Source organism: Peromyscus leucopus, chromosome 13 (assembly GCF_004664715.2).
Source record: "Peromyscus leucopus breed LL Stock chromosome 13, UCI_PerLeu_2.1, whole genome shotgun sequence".
Lineage (NCBI taxonomy): Eukaryota > Metazoa > Chordata > Mammalia > Rodentia > Cricetidae > Peromyscus > Peromyscus leucopus.
In genome coordinates this window covers 26,754,930-26,782,726 of record NC_051074.1, presented here as the reverse complement: position 1 = coordinate 26,782,726, position 27,797 = coordinate 26,754,930, and the positions used below count along the sequence as shown (strand labels likewise).

The following is a 27,797-nucleotide window of genomic DNA, read 5'->3' as shown; positions in this document are numbered from 1 at the left end:
ATAAGAAAGCAGACTGAACAAACCTATGTGGAGCAAGCCAGTAAGCAGCACCTCTCCATGGCCTTTTCATCAGTTCCTGCCTGCAGGTTTCTATCCTGTTTGAGCTCCTGTCTTGAGTTCCTTCAGTGATAAAGAATGATGTGGAAGTGAAAACCAAATAAGCCATTTCCTCACCAACTTGCTTTTGCTGGTGGTGTTTCATCATAGCAAAAGTAACCCTGACTAAGGCAGACCTTAAAACTAGTAATAATAATAATAATAATAATAGTAATAATAACAATAATAATTATTATTTGATTTGTTGAAACAGGGTTTCTCTGTATAGCCCTGGCTGTCCTGGAACTCTGTAGCCCAGGCTGGCCTCAAACTCACAGAGATTCTCCTGTCTCTGTCTCCTGAGTGCTGGGATTAAAGATGTGCATCACCACCACCACCACCACCACCACCACCACCACCACCACCACCACCACCACCACCCAGCTAGTTGGAATTATTTTTAATCCCTTGGGATCAGACACATTTCAAGATCATCTTCGGGGAAGTGGGGATCCTGGGAGAGCGTGAGACCACTGCCATGCTGACCTTGAATGTGTTTAGATAAAGAAGGAAGCTACAGATCTTAGGGATGGAGGGTGTGGCATCTGCTCAGTGGCTTTCTTTTTTATAGTGCAGTGTAGCAGTGTCTGGTCTTTCAATAGAATTGCCCAGCTCTTCCAGGAGTTTGGGTTTGGGGTGTAAAACAGAAGGTTACACAAGCTGAACCGGCGGGAACGCAAACAGGAAAGCCTCCAAATACAAACCCGTGGGGCACGGCCCCCGGCGCAGTCACAGACACGAGTGGCGTCGCTACTTACTGTCCTCGGGGAGGTTGTTCTCCCGCTCTTCTCTCTCCATCTGCTGGCACCAGCCTTCCATGCGGTCTCGCTCTGCCTGGAGAAGCTTCAGGAACCAGTGGCCATCCCGGTGGTACACAGACCTTTGAACAGCCTCCAGAGGGTCTTCTGTGATAGAGTCAATCCAGGGGTCCGGAGGAGGCAGGATGGAGGGGTCAAAATCCGTGTCAAAGTCATCGTCGGCGGCACAGGCATGGTAATGGTTTCCTGAACCCTGGATGCTGACGGTGGATGTGCTGGCATCCCGGGAGAACTGCCTGGCCATTGGGCCGGGACATGAATTGTCCTCTATGGATTCCAGAGAATTTTCCAGGTTGTCATGGAAGTCCAGGTCAGCCTGCACTGCAGTGGTCACGCTGTTGGACCGAGTAAACCTGCGGAAGCTTGGGAGAGAAGGGAGATGAGGATTAGTTCCCGGGTATTCATTGAAATGCAACTACATCCTGTTTGTTTGTGGATCTGACACGGGGTGTTGTCGAATCCTCTCGGTGTTTGGAGGCACAGTTGGGGGGTGACCTTTGAGTTGAATATGCTGGTTGTCACGGGTCTAAATCTTTGTTAAATATGGGATAATAATGCATAGGCAGAGTAATTGTATAGGTAGGACAAAACATAGAGCTACTGAAGTCACTATGATGTCCAGTGTCTGAGTTCTTCCCCAGATCGGGGGCGGCTTTCAGACGGCTACTGGAGAAGCAAAACGTTTCAATTAGATTTCTATGTAATTTGCTAAGAGATGGGGAGGAGAATGCAACCTAGGCTTGATCAAGACTGTCATAATTCCTGCATTTTCCCAGGCACAACTCTTAGGAAGGAAATTTCCTAAAATGCTTGTTAGGTTTCCCTTACAATTAAAACCTTGTTGCTTGGTAAGCATTCACCTGACAGTCCTGTAGGTCCACGTAATAACATGGTTCCAAGTCTTCAGGAGAAAGAATAACTTACAGTTCTAGAGTTCTCCAGGACTACCCTCCTCTGCACCTTTGCTTTGCTTTTCCACAATTATCCATCAAAGGTGGCCAGACTTCTTATTAACAGGTTCAGTTTTGGCATTTCTCTCTCTCTCTCATTTTTTTATTTTTTAATTTTGTTCTTCGAGACAGGGTTTCTTTGTGGAGCCCTGGCTGTCCTAGAACTTCCTCTGTAGACCAGGCTGGCCTGGAACTTACAGAGATCTGTCTGTCTCTACCTCCCAAGTGCTGGGATTAAAGGTGTGCACCACCACTGCCTGGCTAGTTTGGGCATTTCTATATGGATATTCATGGGGACAAGTTTTTTTTTTTTTTTTTTTTTTCTGAGTACCTCTTGCTTACTCTTATAATGAATGTGAGGACATGTGGACTGTCAGAGGGTTGTGATGGATTCAAGTATCAATTTCTCTATATCCCATCAACAACACCTCTTGTTCTCTAGTTGGGGTGTGTGTGTGTGTGTGTGTGTGTGTGTGTGTGTGTGTGTGTGTGTATGGGGGCTGTTGTGTGTGGTGTCCAAGTTTGAAAGTCACGTTAAGAAGTCTCTTTGTGTTAACAAGGAAGGGCAGAAATTCGGGTAAAATGTTCCTTCCAGTGAACACTCACTTCTTGGCTGTTTCTGTATTTCTTCCACTTTGTCCCTAAATGCTAAATGTCACTTCCTGATGCTGAGCTTTCTCACCAGCTGTCTGAGTGTGACTTGGAGGGCATTCATCACCACGGCTGACATATTGGCTGTTCCACTAACACGAAACTGCAGAAATCTTTAGGCGCCTTTCCCCGAGACCTCCGACTACCAGGGGATCATATTTCCAAATTTCCTCATCCCCCTTGTGTTCCAGCAGCTCCCGGGAGAGACCAGTGGCTGACTTTCCCCTGTTTTCAGCCACACGGGGACCTGTCCCACCAGCATTCCTAAGAGCCGTCTCCCGGCTGTGGGCTGGGTAATGTATCCACCTTCTTAAGAAAAATGACTTGGCCGTACATTAATAGAAGTTTGCAGTTTAGCCGCCCAGAAAGAAATCAAAGTTAAGCGAAACGAAAATGGTTTGGGATTAAAAGCGGTGCCTTTGAACTCCAGCAATCCTGCACAAGCTGTGCCTTCTGCACCTCAAAACTGCTCTGTGTCTTTCAAGCGCAGAGGCCCTTGTGGGCGAAGGGCGTGATCAAGCTGTGACGGTGTTAAAGTTGTGGATGCCAAGACAGGAGAGGGTCCGATAAGATTAATCTCTGTGTATGGGGGTAACCCTAACCGCTGGGCCTGAGCTGGCTGCTCCCAGACCCACACTTCCCAGTCCTGAAGCTCCCTTCCTTCCTGCGTGCCCTGCAGGCACGGTGTATAATGATTACAGAGCTGAACAAGGCCAGCCAGTACTCCGGCCTAGGCTGCAGAGAAGCAGCGAAGAGAGACTGGATCAACCAGTGCAGAGGACAAAGCCCTGTGTGTTCGGAAGAGTGAGCGAGCGACAAGTCCCCGACTAGCAGTCCCTGCCGGGGACCTGGTGCCTGAGAAACAAGTGGGTGTTTCTGATGAAAGGACTTCCGATGTTTCTCTATGGAACATGTTACAAATGAACATACGGGTTCCTGTGCTACAGTTTAAAAAAAAAAAAAAAAAAAAAAAAAAAGGAGTGACAGCTAAGCACAATTGCCATCTGCAGTATGTGTGTGTGTGTGTGTGTAAGGGCTCGCTCAGGCTTGAACCCAGGGCCATGCACATGCTAGGCAAGCGCCCGCCTACAGAGCTACACTCCCATCCTGACATCTCTCTGTTAATGGTCTGGACCTGCTTGACCTTCAACTGTTGACATTCAAGTCACGTGGGGTTTTAGGGAGAGTAATTCAGTCATTCCACGGCAGAGCCCCCGAGTCTCTGGTGACCCTCCTTATCTCTCTGTTTGAGTAACAGTTGCCTTTCAGAACTAAATCTGGCCACAAAAGTTGGGAGTACGAATCTCAGGCTGCTCTTTCTTCTTAGGAATCCTCAGCCTTCCCACATAAGCCTTTCACCAAGCTCCTGTCAAGGCTTAGGTGGGATCTGAAAACGCGTTCCTCAGTGCGACACCCATCTTGGTGCTTTGTGAACTGGATCAGAAATGATCAAGACCCAACATAACTCATTATACAAAATTAAAGTAAAAAGGGAAGGGGTGGGAGGTCACGACTCCTCTAAAAATGCACTCTTTAGTCAGAGATTCCAAGTGAAAACGGAACACAGCAGAAAACAGCCGAGACGAAGCCCTCACTCAGAGAACTCCCCGGTCACCATGTGAACAAAGCTAGCGCTGTTCTATCTAGTCTGCAAAGCTGTTCACAGGAAGCATCCATTGCTCATTTGAACTCCGTGGACATCATTTTTTTGCAAGAGATCTCTTTAAGACAAAGAAAAAGGAGCGGGATTCCAACATGAAGACTCTCGCTCCATGCTCATTACAGGAGAGGCACTGGCAGACAAAGGCAGAGGATGGGAAGTAAGAACTATGGGTTAGGTAACACCCAACAGCTTTTGAGAGGGCCCACATGTTACTGGTCTTCTTTTAGGATGAGCTGGGGAGCTGCTGATATCCCTGATGGCTGTCACTACGGGAAAGTTGGTTCTATCTCTTGAAAGGGAAGAACTTGCTTTGCTTCCAGAACTGGAGCTGAGCCAGTCCTTGGCCACTGACTCGAGGTAGCTAACAGAGGTGTGAGAAGTCTCACTAACAATTAAAAAAGTTTATTTTATGCTGGTGGGTGTTTGCTGGTGTGTATGTATGTGTACTACCTGCATGCAGTACCTAAGGAGGCCAGAAGAAGGTGTCGGATCCCTTGGAACAGACAGTGGCTAATACCCAAGTGGGTGCTGGGAAACCAACCCAGGTTCTCTCCAGGAACAGCAAATGCTCTTAACGGCTGAGCCGTCACTTCAGCCCCACTAACACATTTTAACACAGCTTTGGCTAAATGAAAGTCATAGTGAGTTGTTATGGATATCATTCTGAGGTCTTTGATGTAGTTAAAGCTAGATAGTTACAATTTTCCTTAGTTATGATAAAACATAAGTTAGATATAAAACCTTAAACTCACAAATATAAGATAGGATATCTTCTTTAATATTGTAACTGTAATTCTTCCTCAATAATTGTTTTGTTATATGTAATTTTACTATGTTAAAGTTAAAACCTTCCTTTTTTTAAAAAAAAGGGGGGGGGGAGTGCTGTGGATATCACTCTGTATAAATAAAACACTGATTGGCCAGTGGCCAGGCAGGAAGTATAGGCGGGACAAGCAGAGTAGAGAATTCTGAGAAGTGGAAGGCTGAGGGAGGAGACACTGCCAGCCGCCGCCATGACAAGCCGCATGTGAAGATGCCGGTAAGCCACAAGCCACGTGGCAAGGTACAGATTTATAGAAATGGGTTAATTTAAGATATAAGAACAGTTAGCAAGAAGCCTGCCACGGCCATACAGTTTATAAATTATAAGCATCTGTGTGTTTATTTTATAAGTGGGCTGTTGGACCCCCCCAAAAAAACTCCAACTACAGTGAGTTGGTCTTTTTCTCTGTTAATTAAATGATCTTAAAAAAAAAAAAAAAAAACAGGCAAAATGGAAGAAAGAGGAAGAGGGAAGGAAGAAGGGAAAGAAGAAAGGAAGAGAATAAAGGGAAGGGAAAAGAAAGGAAGGAAGGAAGGAAGAAAGGAAGAGAATAAAGGGAAGGAAAAAGAAAGGAAGGAAGGAAGGAAGGAAGGAAGGAAGGAAGGAAGGAAGGAAGGAAAGGAAGGAAGAAAGAAAGGAAAGGAAAGGTTGGGGGTGTGTGGGGGGGTGCCACATGCTTGTGATCCCAGAAATAAGGGCTATAAATCTGAGGCTGGCTTGGATTTAGGTTAAGTTTCAGGCATTTGAAATTTGAACCCCCCAAAAGCCACACCCTTAAAGCTCAGGTGCACAGGTAGGAACTATTTGATTAGGTTACATCATTGTTAAGCAAAGGAAAGAGATTGTGAAGGGTGGATGCTGGCCAGGGAGTTCTTCAAGGAGACAGTGAGAGGTGGGGTGAATCCAGAATTTCTAGGTGGGCAAAACAGGATGTAGCCCTACGCTTAAAGTGACTGTCTCTCTAGGCCCGTCGATTTTGACTTAAAAAAAATTTCTTTTTAGTTGGAATCACTACAAGCCCAAATATTTAGACTCTGGAGTCACTTGGGATCAAAGGAGGACGCTTTATAGTGGCTGTCATTGTGGTCAGAGAACAGCGTGGTTTTTCTATAGCTTGCTCTGTCCAGCTATGAGTCTGCTGTGAGCTCTTTCTTTTGTTTTGAAATACAGGGTCTTGGGATGGGTGAGGTGGCTCACCTGCTACCACCCCGGTGGCCTAAGTTGAACCCCTGGGACCCGTGCAGTGAAGGAGAGAACCAACCGGCTGCTGCAAGCTTTCCTCTGACTGCCACACCTGCATCTGCCCACTGAACAAACAAACATGCAGGTCATGTGCAGCCCAGGCATGTCTCAAGCTTGCTGTGTAGCCCAGGACAACCCTGAACTCCTGATCCTCCTGCCTCCATTTCCCAAATGCTAGGATTACAGGTGTGTGCCACACACCTGCCTCTGAGCCTGTAAGCGTTGCTGTTTGAAGGAAGAAGGGAAGTCTTTGAAACTCAGAACTAGGTTGCCCCTGGAAATGCTAATGAAATAGAGGTGATTTTGATGGAAAACCAAAGGTATAAGAATTCTGTTCATTAACCCAATGGGGGTGATGCGTGTCTTTAAAGCCAACAGAGGCAGGTGGATCTCTGAGTTTGAGGTCAGCCTGGACTACAGGGTGAAATCCAGGACAGCAGGGCTACACAGAGAAACCTTGTCTCATAAAACAAAACAAAACAAAACAAATAAACAAAAAACCAACCAATCAACAACAACAACTGATAAAGAATTCCGTTCTCTGAAGCTTTTGTTTCTGGAGATGGGGAACAGCTCTCCTCACTAGTGGGTAGTGCATTCTTCAATGCCTGTGACTCAGTCTGTATTTGCAGATCTGCTGGAATGGCAGGAGTCATTTGGAAGCATGTTTTATTTTTTTGATAGAAGATCTAATGGTGTAGTTCAAGCTGGTCTCAAATTCATAATCCCCCTGTGTGAGCTGACATCTACCACATCCAGTTCTCAAGTACATTTTAATGCCGGGACATCTTCCTTGTTTATAGTCAGTGAACTCTTGAGGTCTAGGTATCGAGCACAGTGGAAAAGGTGTGGTAGGAGAAGCAGGGAAGGGGCCTCCAGAAGTGGGAGGTCAAGTAAAGCAGAGAATTGTTTTTTTTTTTTTTGGGGGGGGGGGGCGGGAAGTCAAAGTATCTCTCTGTCCCAATTCTCTTCCCACCAACATACAGGAAAAGATGCTGCCTTTCCCTTAAAGTGAGCGCTCACAGTCTAAATTCACAAAGCAGTCACAGTTAACCAAGGGGCATGGTTTGACCCTGTGCTGGATGCCTCATCCTTGGCAGGTGGAACTGCTTTGGGAGTGGTGGAAACTCCAGGAATTGGGGTCCTGCTAGAGGTCAGGGTCATTGGGGGCATGTCACCGAAGGTATTTTTTGTTTCCTCCATTCTCTGATTCCTTTCTGTCGTGAGCTGAAGAACCTCATCACGTGTTCACGCTATAGTGATACGCTGCCTAAGCACATGGGACCAAGAGGCCATGAGAACTGATTCCCCTGAAACCATAACACAAAATACACCTGAAGCTGCTTTCTGAGATATTTTGCTCACAGCAGCACAAATAAACCAGCAGACATAAGTAATGCCGAAAACTGGTTCCAGAAGTGGGGTCACTTCCGTGACTAAAATCTGACCATGTAGTTCTACAGCCCTTGAAACTTGTTTGAAGGAAGAATTTGAAAGAGTATGGACTTGAAACCTAGAGAATCCTCACAATTATCAGAAGAAGAGTCAAACAGGCGATTCTGGTAAAAATTCAGAAGACCAGAATGTTGACAGAAATGTGGACAGTCAACATTTATATCTTGATATTTCAGATGGGAACCAAGATTCTGTTGGGAACTAGACCAGAAGCTCTTCATGGTATACACTAGCAAAGAACTTGTCTATATTTTGTCCTTGTCCCAACTCTTTGTGGAAGCTCGGTAGACTAGTGGCTCATGCTTGTGATCCCAGTACTGAGGAGGTAGGAAGACAGTCACAAGTTCAAGTCTATTCATTAGCCACAAGTTCAGGGCTAGAGAGTAAGATCCTACCTCAATAAAACTAAAAGTATTTGGTTTCTGAAGTCCAGTGTCATTAAAAAGAAGCCAGATGCATTTGCTCTGGGACAATAAGAGAGATATCCTGGAGGACATTTTAGGAATTGACCAGCCCTCAGCCATGGCATATTCAAGAGACAAAAACTGTAGTCATTTGAAAAGTTTTTCCCTTGAGAAGAGAGTGCCTTCACCATATCCTGTTTGCACAGGGCTGCCTCAGAAGTGATTTATTAGGGATTTATTTCACTATGCACAGTCGCCCAGGCACTCCAAACCCAATGTTGCCTTGCTCACAGAGAGAGGCTATGTGGCCTGTGAATGAAAAGGCCACAGAGGTGGGGCTGTTCAAGCCTACTGGAGCTCCATCAGGTCAACATGTTTTAGACATGGAGCTACAGGACTTAGTGTTTGCTCTGTTGGGGTTTTGCTTTGATTTCATGAATCTTTTCTGTATTTTTCCTTAGGATATTATATATTGGAGGCATGTAACCTGCTCATCTATCTATCTGTCTGTCTATCTGTCTGTCTATCTATCTATCTATCTATCTACCTACCTATCCATCCATCTATTTTTGAGACATGGTTTCTTTGTGTAGCTTTGCCTGTCCTGCAACTCGCTCTTTAGACCAGGCTGGCCTTGAACTCACAGAGATCCACCTGCTTCTGCCTCCCAGTGCTGGGATTAAAGGTGTGTACCACTACAGTCCAGGTCAAGTTAACATTAAAAAAAAAATCAGATGGTGTGGTGGTGCATGATTTTAATCCTAGCACTCAGGAGGCAGAAGCAGGAAGACCTCGGTGAGCTCAAGGTCAATCTATCTACAAAGTGAGCTTCAGGACAGCCAACACTACATAGTATGACTCTGTCTCCCCTCTCACCTCCTGCCCAAACAAACAAATGTATTTATTTATTTATTAAAAATGTGTATTACTTTTATTTAATGTGTATATGTGAGTGCCTGCCTGTATGTACGTGCACCATATTTGTGCCTGGTACTCTCAAAGACTGGAAGATGGTGGTGCCACATCTCCTGGAGCTGGAGTCACAGGTAAAGATGCCATGTGGGTGCCGGTGTCCTCTGCAAGAACAGCAGGTGCTCTTTACCACTGAGCTACCTCTCTGCCTTCCCTCCAATAATTAAACAAGCCAGTGAATTAGCTAGTTGGATAGCCACACGAAAAAGAATAATTTTGCAACTTTACCTCATATATATATATATATATACACATATATTAGCTCAAAATGAACCAAAGGTTAAATTAAGATCTAAGGCTATGAGAGTCTTAGAAGAATATATACAGCCAAATCTTGACCTTGGGTTTGGTAATAATTTTTTTAAATTAATTATTAGTTTATTTTTATGTGCATGGGTGTTTTGTCTGCATGTATGTCTGTGTACCACTTCCGTGGCTGGTGCCCAGGGAGGCCAGAAAAGGCCATTGGATCTCCTGGGACTAGCATTACAAATGGTTCTGAGCTGCAATGTCAATGCTAAGAATTAAATCAGGGTTCTCTGGAAGAGCAACCAGTGCTCTTAATTGTAGTGTGTAGGTGTTCTAGCTATGACCTTGAAGCATCTTCCCTAGTGAGGCAGCAGGTAACTGTTACACCTGCCTATGACTTTAAAGTACATGCCCCTGGGGCGTGGCTGCTGTTGGGGGGACCCTTAAGACCTGAGATGTACTTATGAGGCTCTCTCTGTTTCCTTGTGGGACTTGGATACTGGGATGATCTCAGGCAGAAAAACAGCGTGGGACCATGCCTCACCCTTCCAGGATCCTGTAATAATTTCTCTGTTCTGTATCCTGAGTCTTTTTTCTCTAAATAATCCCTTTGCCCTTTAAGCAGACTCCATGGAATGCTAGCAATATTTTCCCCATTATCTGATGCCCCTGAGCCATCTCTCCATCCCCTTGGTAATGGTTTCTTAAGCAGGACACTGAAAATATAAGCAACAGAACAAAGATACAAAGCTGGGCTTTTTCAAAATTAAAAACTCTGGTGCCTCAAATGACCCTATATAGAGAGTGGGAAGCCAGATTATAGAATGTGGGGAAGTGATACATTTTAAATTTGATAAAGATCTGTTGTGTAGAATATGCAAATAATTCTTAAAATATTGACTAACAAAAGAACGAACAACCCAATGTATATATAAAAAAAGGCCAACAACTTGAATACTCTCCAAAGAGATATACAACTGTCCAATAGACACATGAAAAAATAACCAACACCATTTTTCATTAGAGACATTCAAATGAAAGCTCTAACGAGGTACCACTGTACATCTACCAAGAGGGCACAGAAGGAAAGAAAAAGGCATTAACAGTCTCTGAACTCACGATGTAGACCAGGCTGGCCTCAAACTCACAGAGATCCTCTCGCCTCTGTCTCTAGAGTGCTGGGATCAAAGGTGTGTACTAGCTAGCAAGTTGTAGCTTTTAGTTTGTAAACATTTACTTATTTTGTATGTGTATATTACATAGACGTGGTGTGTGCATATGCCCCAGCATGCATATGGAGGTCAGAGGACCACTTATGGACCTCGGTTCTTTCTACCATAGGGGTCCCAGGGATCAAACTCAAGTCTTCAGGCTCTGTAGCTGGTGCTGAGCTATCTGGCGTGAGTTCTCCATAACACAGAGAAAACTTAGGTTGGGATGTTTTTATTATTTTATGTGTATGGGTGTTTTCCCTGCATGTACGCCTTCAGAGATCAGAAGAGGGTATCGGATCCCCTGGGACTGTAGTTACAGCAATTGTGAGCTGCCCACATGAGTGCTGGGAATCGAACCCACGGCTGCCAGCAAGGCCATTGCTCTGACTTGCTGAGCTATCTCTCCAGCCCCTGCTTCTCTTAGTATTAGCTGAATTATTCAATAGTACACAATCCTTATTTAAAAGGACAGTGTAAAGAGAATACGGGCACATACAGACACAGGTGGTTTTTGTTTTTCCAATTACTCTGCTGCCCATCAGTTATAAATTGCTACCACATCACTCTATCTAGGGCTCTGAGTAAATCTGCATAGTCCTTTTATCAGGAAGGCGGTAATCACCTCTCTTTTTGTGTCCACTGCTGGGGTCAGAATCACCAGTGGGTCCCGTAACAAAGGGCAGTTTAAAGTCACTGGGCTAATACAATCATTATTAGGGAAAGGGGCCCCCCTAGGAGTCTCTGGCTTTCTCACCTTAGTCAACAGAAAGGATTACTTTCCCGGAGTTGTTAATTATCAGCTTGAAAAGCCTAGAAGACTTCTTAGGAATTCCTGAGAACAGCCAAAAGGATGGGACAGCCCTAGGAGGCCTTGCACCCAGGACTGAGGAGGAGGCATTGTGTGTGGTGTCTGCTGCTTTGCTAAGAACCCACCCTTCCTGTCAGCAAATTGGATCCTGTGGATCGCGCGCTGCTAGCTGGCCAGCAGAGCCGGGCAGGAACTGGCGGACAGCTGATGTTGACAAAGGTGATGAGTGGTTGGGGAACAGGCTCCTTGCAAAATGACTCAGGGCATTTTATACAAGCGGCCTTTGGACAGCATTCCTCGGTGCATGGTCCCTCCTGGGATGCTGCCCAGGAGAGGGGACCCGGCACATCTGCTATCCACGATAGTCTGAGGATGTCCTAGCTGCCTGCAAATTCTGCGGCATTCCACGCCCCTGCCTCTTCTTGGAGCTGATTTCTGCCTGGTATTATCTTGTTTATGTATCTCTTTATCCATAGCTTATGAACTGTTTAAATTCAGAACTCTGAAGTCTCCTGCTCAGTAAACAGTAGGGTCAGGTGGGTTTTTAGGCTGGTTGTTACCTAAACTGTGACCTTTCAAAAAGGCTAGGAGCCTCCTGGCCTCTTACATACTCAGTTCTTTCTTTCTTCTGGCTCTATTTTCTTCCTTTTCTCACTTTTTGTGAGGTTGCCTCTTCTTATCCATCAGTCTGTTTGGGGAAGGAAGCCTGGATTATCATCAGATATTCAGTGTGAAAACAGCTGCCTCCTCATTAACACCACATAATTGGTGTGTGTGTGTGTGTGTGTGTGTGTGTGTGTGTGTGTGTGTGTGTGTGTGTGTGTCCAGTCATCAGGAAGGAATCTCAACTGCCCAATTTTGCTTTGTAAGACGGTATCTAAATGAACTGCCACCAGCCGAATTATAAAAAGGAATTGTAAGAGAAGATGAAAGCAAGCCCTTTAGTCTGGTAATGGCTTTCTTTCAGAGACTGCCATTGACATCTATGTAAAGGCTTATTTACCGCTCAGAAAGGCCAACTCCAAAGTGGCCTGTGCAGGAATATTCTAGAAGGTTAAGCACTAAAATTACTGTCAGCCCTGCTAGGGGATTAATTAACTTGTTTATTCATTTAGTTGTTTGTGTTTTGAGACAGGGTCTCACTATATAGCCTTGGCTGTCCTGGAGTTCACTATTGTAGCCTAGTCTGGCTTCAATTCACAGAGATCCACCTACTTTGTCTCTAGAATGCTGGGATTCAAGGAGTACACCATCATGCCCAGCACTGTTAATAATTTTTCAAAAAAGTATTAGGAAGGCTCAGCAGTTGAGAGCTCATAATACTCTGCCAGAGGACCCGATTTCCAGTTCCCAGACCCAAGTCAGATGGCTCACAACTCCAGCTCCAGATTGATGGCTCTGGTCTCTGTGTGTATGTGAATGCGTGCGTGCGTGCGTGTGTGTGTGTGTGTGTGTGTGTGTGTGTGCTTGGCTTGTTAAGGTCAGAGGAGACAGCTCTCTCTACTTTTAGGTTGGTTTCAAGGAACTCAGGTCATCAGGTTTATGTGGCAAAGTGCCTTTTCCTATCAAGGCCTATTGCCCTGCATCAGCAGACATTCTTATAGACGGATGAGTATCAGGGTATCAATTTAGGAAGACAGATTGCTTGACTAGGGGGGAAGTTTTGAAGAAAAATGTAAGATTGAGATGATCTTCTCTCTTTCTATTTCTTTCTTTGTTTTTCAAGACAGGGTTTCTCTGTGTAACAGTCCTGGGTGTCCTGAAACTCACTCTGTAGACCAGGCTAGCCTTGAACTCACAGAGATCCGCCTGCTTCTGCCTCTGAAGTGTAGGGCTCAAAACAAGCACCACCACCTACTTGGGGACCTTTTCTTTTTAAATTACTATTTTACTTTATGTGTATGGGTGTTTGGCCTGCATGGATGTCTGTGCACCATGTATGTCCCTGTTGCCCATAAAGGCCAGAGTAGGGCATCAGATCCCCCTGGAAATGGAGTCACAGACTATTGTGAGCTGCCATGTAGGTGCTGGCAACTGAACCCAGGTCCTTCTGAAGAACAACTGGTGCTCTTTACGTCTGAGCCTTCTCTCCAGCCCCTTTCTCTTGTTTTTGAAGAAAAGGTTATACTATTGCTTTTTAAAAAGTTTTGTATTCCTATGTGCATGTGTGTCCCATGTGGACGTCGGAGGACCACGTTTGGAGTCAGCTATTTCTTTGGATCGTGACCTCAGGCTAGGTGTTGGGTTACTTTATGTACCAAGTTATCTCACCAGCCCTGCTCCCTTACACTGTAGTCTTTACAGCTATTCTATGTGGCACTATGCTAGCAAAAGCGAGGAGAGCATTCTAGATGCCAGGCACTGCTCTGAACGTTTTCACATGTCAAAAGACACACCCCGGGACATCCACTGATGTTGACATTACCATCCACCCTCTCTTTCACAATCAGTAAGTGTAAGTTTTGGGAGGAACGGCTTGGAGTTCATAGCAAAATTCTATAAAATGTAGAGTTCCCATGAACCCCCTCTTCATTTAGATATACAGCACCCTATTGTGATTAAATCGCTACCAATCCACAGAAATAGCTTAATGATTATAGGAATTTATTGGGGGGCGGTTAACTCACAATACAGGAAACTCACAATACAGGAAATAGGGATTAAGGCATGGTCCAGCGCTGTTCTCTAGAGAGCTCTGTCCTGATCTGCGCCAACATGCAAGACCAAGAGGTAGCAAAAAGGGGCAAGCATTATGCATCTCAGGTCTTAAAGGGACCTGTCTCAGCCACACCCCAGGGGCAGGTCATAGGCAGGTGTGGCAGTTACTTCTTGCCACACTAGGGGCAGGGCTTTGAGGCCAAAGCTGGAGCAGCTACCCACTAGAGCACCCCTATCAAAATCTTCCACCAGAACGTTATATTTGGGGCAATTGATCCTGAGGTAAAGTTCATTTACACATTGTTTGATTCAATTTCCTAATTATATATACATACATATATATATACATATACACATATACATATATACACATACACACACACACACACACACACACACATATATTGTTTGTTTTTGAGATAAGGTTTCTCTGTGTAGCCCTGGCTGTCCTGGAACTAACTCTTTAGAACAGGCTGGCCTCGAACTCAAAGAGATTCGACTGCCTCTGCCTCCTGACTGTTAGGATTAAAGGTGCGCGCGCCACCGCTGCCCAGCAATTTCCTACTATTTTGTTGGAGATTTGTATGTCTATGTTCATGAGAGACATTTATTTGAAGTTTTCTTATGTTTTGGATTTGGAGAGCACGATCTTGCTGATCTTGTGGGATGAGTTTGGGAACACTCGTGATGCTTCTATATTGTGGAAAAGACAGTAGAAAGTTTCTATAATTTATGTAATGTGGGAGCTACAAATGAAACCCAGTTCCTCTGCAAGAGCAGGTTGCACTCTTCACTTGGAGCCATTCTATCCCTCCCGTCCCTAGGCGAAGCCTCTCTTTATCCCTGATAACATTCATTGATCTGCTGTTGCTGCTTTAACCTAACACAGCTGCTCCTGCATTCTCTCTATGAGTCTTCGAGGGTGGCTCTTTCTCCCTCTTTTTTTTTAGATTCATTTATTTTATTTGCCCACATGTATGTCTGTGCACCATGTGTGTAGTACCCGTGGGAGTCAGAAAAGGGTGTTGGATCTAGAATTGGAATTACAGAGACTTGTGAGTTGCCATGTGGGTGCTAGGCATTGAACCTGACTCCTCTGTAAGAGCAACAAGGGCCCTTAACCCCTGAGCATTAATTAATTAATTTGTTTATTTGCAGGGATGGGGAGGGGAAGGGTCTCACTATCTAACCTTGGCTGGCTTAGAACTCCCTATGTAGGTAGATAAGGCTGGCCTCAACTCATAGAGATCTAGCTGTCTCTAGCTCCTGAACGCTGGAATTAAAGGTCCAGACCATCAGGATATAAGCTCCCTCAAACTTGTTTACATTGGCCTTGAATTTACCCAGTAGCACAGGCAGGCCTTTAACTTGCCATCCACATGAATCAGACCTCCAGGTAGCTGGGATTATTATTGGCCTGTGCCAAATGGCCTGGCTTAACTTTACGAGATGATTTCATAGAGTACAGAAGTCCGAGTTGGTGATGATTTCTCTCCCACCTTAAACACTTAATTCCATCTCTTGTCTGGCATTCTTGGTGATTATTGAATCTGTAGTTTGATGTCTGACATCACTTTGGGACAATTTCTTAGTTGTTCTTGCTTCCAATGCCATTTCTGCCCCCTTCTCCTGGTGTTGCCCTGTGTACACATGTGTACATGTTATGCTTTGTGGTTGTCCTGCTGTGGTCAGATAGTCTGCTGTGTGTTCTCAGCCTTTCTGTCTCCTTGCTTGTGTTTTGGAGATTGACTCAGTCTAGGAGAGAAACAGAGCCAGGCAGTGGTGGCACACACCTCTAATCCCAGTACTTGGGAGTCACATGCCTTTAATCCCAGCACTAGGAAGGAAGTGATATGGCTGGCGGAGAAAGGTGTAAAAGACAAGAGGAGACAGGAACTAAAGGCTTTTCGGCTAGAAGCCCTTTCAGCTTGAGGACTCAGAGGATTTCAGTCAGAGGATTCATGGAGATGGGCTAAGGCGTTGGTGAGGTGAGAAGTGGCTGTGGCTTGTTCCTTTGTCTCTCTGATCTTTTAGCATTTACCCCAATATCTGGCTTGGGGTTTTTTATTATAAGACCTATTAGATTTCATGTAACAGAAGGGCATAGCTCTCTTGTTTAAAACTTGAATATTTTTTAATTGTGTGTGTGTGTGTGTGCTCGAGAGCTGGAGTTTCAGGCAACAGGCCAAGGGTTGTAGGTTCTGAGAACGAAAACTGGATCCCCCATATTCTTTAATCTTAGCTCTGTGGCAACAGGGCATCTGAGCCCATGGGATCATAGAATCTTATTTATTTGTTTGTTTGTTTATTTATTATTTATCTATTTATTTTTGGTTTTTCAAGGCAGGGTTTCTCTGTGTAACAGTCCTGGGTGTCCTGGAACTCACTTTGTAGACCAGAGTAGAATCTTTTTGGGGGGTGGGGGGTGGGGGGCGGTTTAGAGACAGGGTTTCTCTGTGTAGTTCTGGAGCCTATCCTGGAATTCACTCTGTAGACCAGGCTGGCCTCGAACTCACAGAGATCTGCCTGCCTCTGCCTCCCAAGTGCTGGGATTAAAGGCATGCACCACCACTGCCTGGCATAGAATTTTATTTATAAAATGAAAATACTGACATTGGTAGTCTGTTCCAGCAATGGGATTTCGTGATATTATGAAACTCTAAATTTCCCACTTTCTGGACACTAAGATTCTACAGTAAGTTTGCTTTAAACATCAGTGTATATAAAGTTGAGCCATGTGTACTTTAAAAACATTTTTGTAATGTTTATATGTGTGTGTGTGTGTGTGTGTAAGTGCACCTGTACTCCCAAGCACATACCTACACACAGAAAAATACACAATTAAAATAAAATCACATGGCTGGGCATGGTGGTGCACACCTTTAATCCCAGCATTCAGAAGACAGAGGCAGACCAAACTTTGTGCATTGGAGGCCAGCTTGGTTTAGAGTTCCAGGTCAGCCAGGGATACACAGTACAACTCTGTCTTAGCAACAACAACAATGTAATTGCTGTGGATATCGCTCTGTATAAATAAAATGCTGATTAGCCAGTAGCCAGGCAGGAAGTATAGGCGGGACAAGCGGAGAAGAGAATTCTGTGAAGAGGAAGGCTGAGACAGATGCTGCCAACCACTGCCATGAGTACCAACATGTAAGATACTGGTAAGCCACGAGCCATGTGGCAAAGTATAGATTTATAGAAATGGGTTAATTTAAGATAGAAGAACTAGATAACTAGAAGCCTGAGCCACTAGGCCAAACAGTTAAAATAATATAAGAGCCTGTGTGTTTACTTTATAAGTGGGCTACAGGACTGCTGGGCTTGGCTGGAGCTGGAGATACAGTTTATAAGCAATATAAGTCTCTGTGTTTACTCGGTTGGGTCTGAGCAGCTGTAGGGCTGGTGGGTGAGAGAGATTTGTCCTGACTGTCGGCCAGGCAGGACTGGAGAAAACTTCAGCTACACATAATAATAATAATAACAACAACAATAATAAATAAAACTCATATAAAATGGCTGCAAAGTTTTCTGAAGAGGGGCCTTTGGCAGTCCCCTATTTGCATCCAGGGTTCATGTGAACGTGACACTCTTCAGCTACGGCTGTGACCAAAGCTCAAACGGTGTGCTCCCCGGGATCACAGCACAGGAGAGGAGCAGCTAGTGTTGACTGACGCTTTTAAGTACCCCCTAACCTAGTGGAAGGAAGAGCAGGCTTGTCATGGGATGAGCACGTTCACCACCCTGGCCGACCTCCAGACAGGAAGGACAAAAGCTGTGGACTCACCACTTCTCTTCCTCCACTTGGACTCCCACGGACTGGAACTTACTGGGCGCCTTATTCTCCCCCGTTTTCTCGGGCTCTTCAGCATCATCCACCTGAAGAAATCATCAAGCAAACAGAGTTGATCCTTTTCCATGGCCTCACTTGAGAAACAAACGTGCGCTCATCTCAGGTATCTGTGATATGATGGGGATGTTCTGTGATTTATAACCTCACTGATTCACATTTGTGTATTTGATACCAGCAATTATGACATTATTAGCATGCTCTGAGTTTGCTAAGATTTTCTAAAAAGTGTGTGTGTGTGTGTGTGTGTGTGTGTGTGTGTGTGTGTGTGTGTGTGCAAGTGCCTGGGGAGGCCAGAAGAGGGCGATAGATCCTCTGAAACTGGAGTTACAGGCAGTTGTGAGCCACTAGGTCGGTGCTGGAACTGAATCCTCTGCCAAAGCAACAAATGCTCTTAACCACGGAGCCATCTCTTTAGCCCCCAACTCTGCTGATTTTAATAAACTGCAGCTTTACTTACTCCCAAAGCTGACAAACATCTACAATCCCTCTACAGACTTAACAAGCACAGTCACTGTAAGGTAAAAGGGCCAGCCAAAGAAACCCACCCTGGCCCTGAAACCAGAGCCAAAGAAACACACTTTGGTCCTGGAACCAGAGCCAACTCTGCCCCTTGACCAACTGAACACTAAACCAAACAATTCCTGAGCAGGAAAACCAACCAATCCCTGAGAAGAGATCTTCTCCTTGAAAAAACTCTGTCCCTAAGAAGCCCCATAAAAGCACCTCTGCCTGTGGGCTGTCTGTCCTTCTCCATCCTGGCAGAGGCAGCCACTTTTCAGGATTTATCCTTCCCAAATAAATCTCTCTCTCTCTTTTTTTTTTTTTTTTTTTTTTTTGGTTTTTCGAGACAGGGTTTCTCTATGTATCTTTGGTGCCTGTCCTGGATTTCGCTCTGTAAACCAGGCTGGCCTCAAACTCACAGAGATCCTCCTGGCTCTGCCTCCTGAGTGCTGGGATTAAAGGCGTGCACCACCACTGCCCAGCTGTAAATCTCTTTCTTAAAAGAATTTTGGGTGGTGGAGATCTTCCTTTGCCAGCAGGTAGCAGAATCTGGTAGCAGAATCTTTGCTGAGATATTCCCTTAGGGGGTGCTGAGCAAGAAGAATAAGAAGTAACAACTTGTTACTGGAGCCGGAAGAGATTGCTACATTTCTGCAGGGGTTTCCCCTTGAGCAGAGTGAAGCAGAAGCAGATACCTGTGCTGGGACAGTTCCCTTAGGGGAAAAGAACAGAAGAATCAAATACCTCTGCTGGGGAAACTCCCTTAGGCCGGTGGAGCAGAGCTCAGCTGTAAAAGGTCTCTTTTGGAGAGGAGCAGGATTGCTACATCCTGCAGGGAGACCATCCCCCCCACACCCCAGCTTCAGGTATAGCCTGACTTCCCCACAAATCAGGATATCTTCCTCCTCACAGCTGTAGATATCCAGGATACCTTCCTTCACAGCTGTAGATATCCAGGATACCTTCCTTCACAGCTGTAGGTATCCAGGATACCTTCCTTCACAGCTGTAACTCTTGCCGTCACTCATTGGTATCCACAGGAACTGGTTCTAAGATCACCATAGATATCCACAACCAAGAACGCTCAGATCTCTTACATGAGATGATGCAGTACCTGCCTACTACGACACCCATCCGGCCTGTATGTTGCCATATCCAGAGCATTTCTACTTAATACTATTTACATGATGTGCAGAGTTGCATACTGTATAGAATAATGAAAGGGCATTGTCTGCACAGGTTCAATACAGGTCCAATTTTCTAAAGATTTATACTTATTTATGTGTCTCTGTGTGTATACATATATATATGTCATGTGTGCAGCTCCTCATGGGAGCCAGAAGATGGTGTTGAATCTGCTGGAGCTTGTATTAGAGGCAGCTATGAGCCATTCCCCCACTGGGAGTGCTGGGAACCAAACCCAGGTCCTCTGGAAGAGGAGCAAGTTCTCTGAACTACTGAGCTATCTCCCCCGACCCCAGGGGCAGGTTGATCGAGTCTGTGTATACCAAACACACGGATCTAGAGGGGTAACTGTAATTTCTTGTGAGTACTCTATTAGAAGGGAGTGTCACAAACAAATATGTTCTTGGAAGTTCTAAATTGGCAGTGAAGATACAAAAGGGGGGTGGAGAGGTACCTCAGTTGGCAGATTGCTTGCCTAGCACGTGTGTAGCCCTGGGTTGGATCCTTAGCATCACATCAACTGGGTGTGGTGGTGTACATCTGTAATCCCAGCACTTGGGGAGCAGAGGTGGGAGGACCAGAAGTTTAATTTACAGAGCAAGTTGGAGGGCAGCTGATGTGACCTGACACCCTATCTCACCCCACATTGAAGACATAGTAAATGAAAAAGGGTGGGCTGCGGGGCAGTGGTGGCGCACGCCTTTAATCCCAGCACTGGGGAGGCAGAGACAGGTGGATCTCTGTGAGTTCGAGGCCAGCCTGGTCTACAAAGTGAGATCCAAGGTTACACAGAGGAACCCTGTCCTGAAAAAAAATAATAATAACAAAGAAAGAGAGCAAAGGTGGGCTGATGAGATGGCTCAGCAGATAAAACCACATGTTCTGAAGCCTGACAACTGGGATTCAATCTCTAGAAAGAGAGAACCGGCTCCTTCCCACAGCTTGTCCTGACTTCCACAAGCAAGCCATGGCACAAGTAAAGCCCCCCCCCATACACACACACACATACACACACACACACATATGCGTGCACACATGTGCACACACACACAATAAATAAGCAAATGTAATAAAAGAAGAAAATTTAAAGCAAAGTATAGACTATTGTATGCTAAATATCAGGGCAAAACATAAGGAGTAAGTAAAACATGTATTTGCTAGAATATTCACAAAGTATCAGTATATGCAAATATTGAGCGTGTTGAATTCTCTCCAAAAGAGAACTGATAGGCTATTGATCACAACGTGTAGAGGAGTCTTGTCATAATAGTTGGGGCTGGGTGGGTGCTGGAGAGAGAGCTCTGAGGTTAGGAGCACTTTCTACTCTGGCAGGGGATCCATGCACATGGCGGCTCACAACTATCTGTAACGCCAGTTCCAAGGGATCCAGTGTCCTCTTTTTTTTTTTTTTTTTTTTTTTTTTTTTTTTTTTTTTTTTTACCTCTGCAAACTCCTGCATGCACGTGGTGCACAGACATGCACTCAGGCAGAGTCGCATGCAGACGCACATAAAGTAAGTAAACAAAATCTAAACAATGTTTCTAAACAAAGACACATTAGCTATTGAAACGAATATAAAACGAAGAAGGAAAAAGAAAGAACTAAACATTGAGGAAATAAGAGCAAGCTATCATTCCATGGCACTAATTGAGTGCCAGATAGACAGGCAGATATTTGAATCACCATAGCGAAGTGTGTGTAACATAAACTTTCCCACTGTAACCATGGCGATGTGCATGGCTGAGTGGCACTGAGCTGTGCGGTCACCACCAACAGCCACGGCAGCATTGTTCAGCATCCCAGAGACCTGTGTCCGCTCAACAAGCACTCCCGCGGGAATCTAGAGTGTGTATGTCTGTGGTATGGGGCGAGGTGGGGTGCCTGCAGGGGTATTCCTCTGGAGTTTGGAGGACAACTCTCGGGAGTTGGTTCTCAGCTTCTGTCATGGGCTCTGGGACTCCAGCTCAGATGGTCAGGCTTGTACGGCAAGAGCTTTTACCCTCTGAGCCATCTTATGGGCCTGGAATTTAGAGTTTAAAAAACCCCATTCTTGATTTGCCCGGGCAGTGGTGGCACGCGCCTTTAATCCCAGCACTCGGGAGGCAGAGCCAGGCAGATCTCTGTGAGTTTGAGGCCAGCCTGGGCTACCAAGTGAGTTCCAGGAAAGGCTCAATGCTACACAGAGAAACCCTGTCTCGAAAAACCAAAAACCAACCAACCAAACAACAACAAAAAAAACATTCTTGGGTGAGCAAGATGGCTCACTGGGAAAAGGCATGCTGCCAAGCCTGTCAAGCTGAATCAGACCCTGGGGCCCACATAATGCAAGGAGAGAGCCCATTCTTGTAAGTTCTTTTCTGACTTCTACATGTATGCCATGGCGCATATTCCCCCTTCTCCTCTTGTGTATATATATATATATATATATATATATATATATATATATATATATATATATATATGCTAAAAAATTCATTTTTATTTTATGTGCACTGGTGTTTTGCCTGCATGTATGTCTGTGTGAGAGTGTTAGGTCCCCTAGAATTGGAGTTACAGACAGTTGTGAGCCGCCACGTGGGTGATGGGAAATGAACCAGGGTCCTCTGGAAGAGCAGCCATCTTAACCACTGAGTCATCTCTCCAGCCGCCACCGTCCCCCACTCCTCTTCTGCACACACAATAAATAAATTAAAAATCTTCGCTCTTTCCTAGTGCTGGTGATGTATGCCTGTAATCTCATTTGATAGGTAAAGGCAGGAGGGTTAGATCCCTTAGTGATGGAAGGGAAATTTAACTTCCAGCGGGAACCGGGGAATGTGGGCAGGGGGCTGGCTTGCACTCTTGACTCCTACACTGTCATCTGCTCCCAAGATTCAGTGCGGCAAGCTCTTTGGGAGACCCGACCGCTGGCGCCATGGTAACCCAGAGGTTAGAGGAGGGCACCTGACTCCCCTCGATGAGGGAAGGGTTAATGGTACGTTAAAGGTGACCTTGGCAGAATGGTCCATGAAAATACAACAATAGAGTGAAAATTTAGCCATGCCTGGCTTTCGGATGTGCCAAGAGTGGGTTCAGTGCGTCTACGACTCATGGTCTGCTTTGTAGAGGAATGACTACCCAACAGACACCTGCAGACAGCACCAGAGACACGAATGTGTCTTAGGGTCACCCAGACGAGTGTGAAAGACAAAGGACGGGCTGGTGAGATGGCTCAGTGGGTAACACACCTACTGCTAAGCCTTATGACTTGAGTTTGATGCCCAGGACCCGCACGGTAGAAGGAAGAGAATCAAGTCCTGAAAATTGACCTCTGACCTCCACGTGTGTGCATGCGCACACAATAAATAAAATGTGATAAAAAAAGAAAACAAAAAAAACCAGAGCCAGATCAGATGGGTGTTAGTTTAGAAAACTTACAACACAGTCAAACATTTCCATGATATTTCCCCTGTGGAGCATGAGTTGGGAAAAAAGGAAAGAGAGCAAAGAGCTGAGAAGTCTCTGAGCTGGCTGGGTATTTTCATGAAACGCATGATTAAATACCCAACAATGACCCTGAGACTGACCACATTCCTTCCTTGTGATGCTGGGTGAGTTGTTGCTTTCCACATTAGCAGTTGCTTTGCCCTCGGTCTCCTAGGTCTGTGAGTGACGAATCACATTTTGTTCTCAAATGGCACTTCAGCAGGGTCAGGCATCAGGCGACCTGATGATGACCTCCGCAGCACTTGGATAGGCTCTCCACAGCAAATTTTGGTATCGCGCGCGCGCGCGCGCGCAAATCGAACCAGGCAGGCTAAAGCGCATATGTGTGTGATTGTGTGATGTGGATGTGTGATGTACATGTGTAGTACTGAAATATGAGTGTGTGAGTGTTTGAATGTATTGATTGTCTGTATTGTGTAGTGTATTATGGGTGGAGATGTGTGTGTAACATGTCCTGGGTGTTGCATGGATATACTTGTAGATGAGGTTAATTGTAAGAAATGCTGCTAGGGGTATTTTTTTATGTTTGAGTGAGGCAGGTGTGGTGTGAAGTAGTGTGCACTCCGTGAGTATTTAGTGCTATCCTTTTCAACCCTATGTGAGTAATGTTAGTCGTGAGTGCGCATGTGGGTGTGAGGTATGTTGTGTGGTGTAGGTATTATGTAAGATTGTGTGTGAGTGCATGTGAGTTATGTGTATATAATATGTGAGTGTGTGTGAGTGCATGTGGGTGAGTATGTGTGAGTGTATATATATAGTACGTGTTGTGTGTGTGAGAGAGTAGATGAGGGGGTGGTGTGGGGAGAATGTCTGTGAGCATGGGCATGTTGTGTATCCTAAACACTCGCACTGGAGGGGTGAGGGGACAGCTGACGGCAAGGTGTTGGGTCTCCTCACACTCTCACTGACAGGTGTGATACAAATATTTCTGATGTACTGAACTCACACTGGTCACAGGCTTGGCAGAAAGCACCTGGACCAGCACTCAGATTATCTCGCCCCACGCTCTTTTGAATAGAAGACACCAGGAAACAATGCCTTCCAGACACAACAGACTGGCGCACATAGGAACTCGCTGTTCGTCCAGGGCCTGCCTGCATGGTTCTGAAGCCTGATGGGGGGGGCCAGTGCTGAGAGGTGCCCGGAAGCTAGCTCAGTGGAAACAACCACTGGCAAAGGAAAAATTCACTTTCCTCAGTGTCGTACTGTCGCTGGTATTGGTATACAAACCACACTCATAAGCCCAGGCCTCCCAAAAGCCCAGGCACTAAACTAACTTCACTGAGGTTTTGGAGGTTTTTGTCCGTAACGCTTTACTCCTATGGATTTGTCTTCGTTTTTTAAACCTTACATTGTGATGTTTTTCTGATTTTGTATCCTGTGTGGTGAGCTCAGTGTGTGTGATGTGTGTGGTAAGTATTCTACATCTGTATATACTTCTTGTACTTTTCTTTGGCTCTTTTTTTTTTTCAATTTGTTTGTTTTGTCCTGTTTCCGGTTTGTTTATTTCTATTTATTTCTTTTTATGTGCTTGTCTGTTTTCTACTGGGAGAGAAAAAGGCAAGTGGATTTGGGGCAGGGAGGCAGGGAGGATCTGGAGGATTGGGTGAGGGGAAACCATGATCAGAAACACAGTTTGGAAAAAAAAAAAAAACAAAACCAAGAACTACTTTGCAATGAAAAAAAAAGGTTATATTTATTCTCTATTATAATATTATGACGTGTCCGCTTTGCTGCCTGTACCGACCTGTGTGTGCACCGTGTGTAATTACTGCCCCTAAGCGAGGCCAAGAGGGAGTATTGTGATCCCAGTGTATAACTTGGAATTAGGTACTGCTGGTCTGCTGAGTCGCATCGTTATCTAGATGCTGAATTTAAACCAAGGAACCAGACATGTGGTGGACTTACACAAAAGCAGCATAGCTGTGTCACAAATTATAGGCCAGGGATACACCTACTTTGACTCATCTCTCCAGCTCCTGAACTCTTATACTAATGAGAATGTACATGAGAGTGAAAGGTTGCGTTAAAGTTAGGTTATAAAGATAGACCACGCTATTCGGCAGTGTTTTTATTATATTTTCTGTGTTGGTTTTGTTTTGTTGGATTGTGGGTTTTTTAATTTGTGGTTCTCTGTATTTTGGTTTGATTTTGGGTTTTAGAATGGAAGAAATGCATAAACTGTCCCAAATGTCCTTGAACTTGTGACCCTCCTTTGTTTGTTTTTTGAGACAGAACCTTACCATGTTAACCCAGGTTGGCTTTGAACTCACAGAGCCTGGCCTGCCTCCTGTCTCCTAGTGCTGGTTCTAAAGGTCTGTACCGCTGCGCTGGCCTCAGTCTTCAGTTTGCAACCTTGTTGCCTCTGCTTCCTGAGAGCTGAGATTACAGGCATGCACCACACCGCCCCAGCCACACTTTCTGTTACAGCAGCTAAGAAGTACAGATCAAACACTTCATGACTTTGATCCCTTTTTTTTTTTTTTTTTCGATACAGGTTTCTTCTTGTTCTTTGCGCCTTTCCTGGACTTGAAACCAGGCTTGGCCTCGAACTCACAGAGATCCATCTGGCTCTGTCTCCCGAGTGCTGGGATTAAAGGTGTGTGCCACCACCGTCGCTGGGCGACTTTGATCCCATTTAACAAAGTTAAAAAAAAAAAAAAAAAAAAAAAATCCAGCACTAAAATAATTTGAAATTCTGCCCTCACTGCATAGCTATCTCATTTCCAAAGGCAAATGGTGATCTGGAAAAAACAAAACCAAACACACACACACACATACACTCTCTCTGTCTTTCTCTCTCTCTCTTACACACACACACACACACACACACACACAGACATACACACACAGACACAGATACAGACATACACACACACACACACACATACACACAACACAGGAAGTAGTAGCTGGGTTGTGTTTTCAAGGGTACAGGAGCCGTTACCTGTATCCCAATAGACAGGCATCGGTTTTTTCTTAAAGTCTTTCTTCCTGTCCTCAGTGGTGACAGTGGTTATGGTGGTGGTGGTGGTGACAGCAGCATTATTGCCCATGTGTTGACTTGCTGGGCCGTGGATCTGGGCATTTGCGGCCTCGATGGCAGCTGTCAGAGCCTTCATACTGTCCAGACTTTCGGTGGAGTTGCTGAGGCCAGACTGGCTGATCATGTCTCCACGCTGGCCTTGTCCGTCCATGTAGGCCATCCTCAGCGCAGACTCTGTGCTGCTCTGGGCTGTGATAGAAATGAAAGGTTTCGTGGTAGTTCTGGGTGGGACTGGAGGTGGTGTCTTCTTATATGTTGTAATGCAAGATGACACTGAAAGACAGCGAGAACAGAGACACTGTGACTTCTGCAGGGGCTTCGGCATCGGATAGCGTCAGTGACGGCCATTTGGAGATCGGGGCACACGGAACACTCTCAGACACTGAACATGAAAACGAGTTCACGGGCAGAGTTAAGTGAGGTCTTTGATGGGGTCGGGGGAGGTCATAGAGGTACTGCCTATGGGGCTCACACACCACAAAAGCGAGAGAGGAAAAGACTGGAACGCACCCACCTTTGAAAGGGAAGTTATCAAGTGACATGAACTAGGTAGGATTGGTCAACTGCAGAAACTCTCGGGTAGCAAGGGAGAAAGTGAGGGGAAGCTCAGACCAGTACCTACAGCTAATGCCAAACAAAGCAGCCTGTTAAGAGATGCATCTGGTGGCTGGTAATTAACAGAGAAAGAAAGGAGAGGTTGTGAGCGTGTGCAGGCTGATCCTAGTGAGCGTGACAAGCTTGGGCCACGTCAGCCCCCGTAGCGCCCAGAATACACCTGCCAACACTGAGTTCCTCCCCGCCTCTTAATGCCTTTTTTTTCATCCTCTACGGTTCTGTCTGTTTTCCTACCTATCTGCCTTCCCTGCTCTGCCCCTCCCAGCCTTGTTTTCTTTTTTTTTGGATAGGTGCTCACTTTATAAACTTCTGTTCAGAAACTTTGTTTGCTGGGCACAACAACTCACTAAGTGGAACCCCCCCACTCCTGCCCCAACACACACAATATCCCCTCGTTTACCAATGGACTCTGAGCGTCTGAGGGTGTCTTTAATGCCACTCCTAGAAGTGCCAACCTAAGCCTTCCTTTAGGGCGACTTCATCAAGTCAAGTGTCTGAATGCGGTCACCCTAGGCTGCTGTTTGCCCAGGTCCTCTCTGAGGCTCCAGTGGAAGCAGCCCCCAGCCTCCTCTCCTCACATCTGGCCACAGTTTTCAGCATCCTGGAGAACGGCGGCTGCTTCTCGGCTTTCCATCTGTGGCGCACGATTCAGAAAAAGGCAGATTTAAAAAAAAAAAAGTCCAAACAGGACCTTCTGTGAGTAAAGAGCAAGTCCTGGGTCGTTGTTTTCTGAACTCTGTTCCCACCGTCTCTCCATTCTCCTTCCATACTTCCCCATGTATACATGGCTGGTACCTCTGTGGTTAGAGCAAACTCACACAACTCCAACTTGTTGCCTTGGGTCCTCACTACCACTTGGATTATCTCACCTAATAAAATACTTCTGTATTGCCCATGCTTCCCCAGGCCACTGGGGAATAAAATATAATAAATAAATAAATAAATAAATAAATAAATAAATAAATAATCCAATGCTGAATCATAAACAAGAGGGTCCTATTCTGCCATCCTCTCTCTGATGCCCTGTGACTGGAGTAATTTCCTTAACCGTAAAAGAAAGAGTAACAACAGCAATGATGTTTCCCCCAGGGATTGCCTGAGAAGCAAA

At 45.4% G+C, this 27,797-nt stretch overlaps 1 protein-coding gene across 1 annotated transcript in view; it reads right to left on the bottom strand.

The window, feature by feature from the left end:
• The window catches only part of Dlgap1 (DLG associated protein 1), an 833,520-nt gene that overhangs the window by 30,609 nt on the left and 775,114 nt on the right, over window positions 1-27,797 (bottom strand). The window contains 4 exon segments of the mRNA XM_028874057.2: window positions 855-1,276; window positions 17,791-17,882; window positions 25,976-26,005; window positions 26,007-26,347. Coding sequence (XP_028729890.1) covers window positions 855-1,276; window positions 17,791-17,882; window positions 25,976-26,005; window positions 26,007-26,347 — 885 coding nt within the window.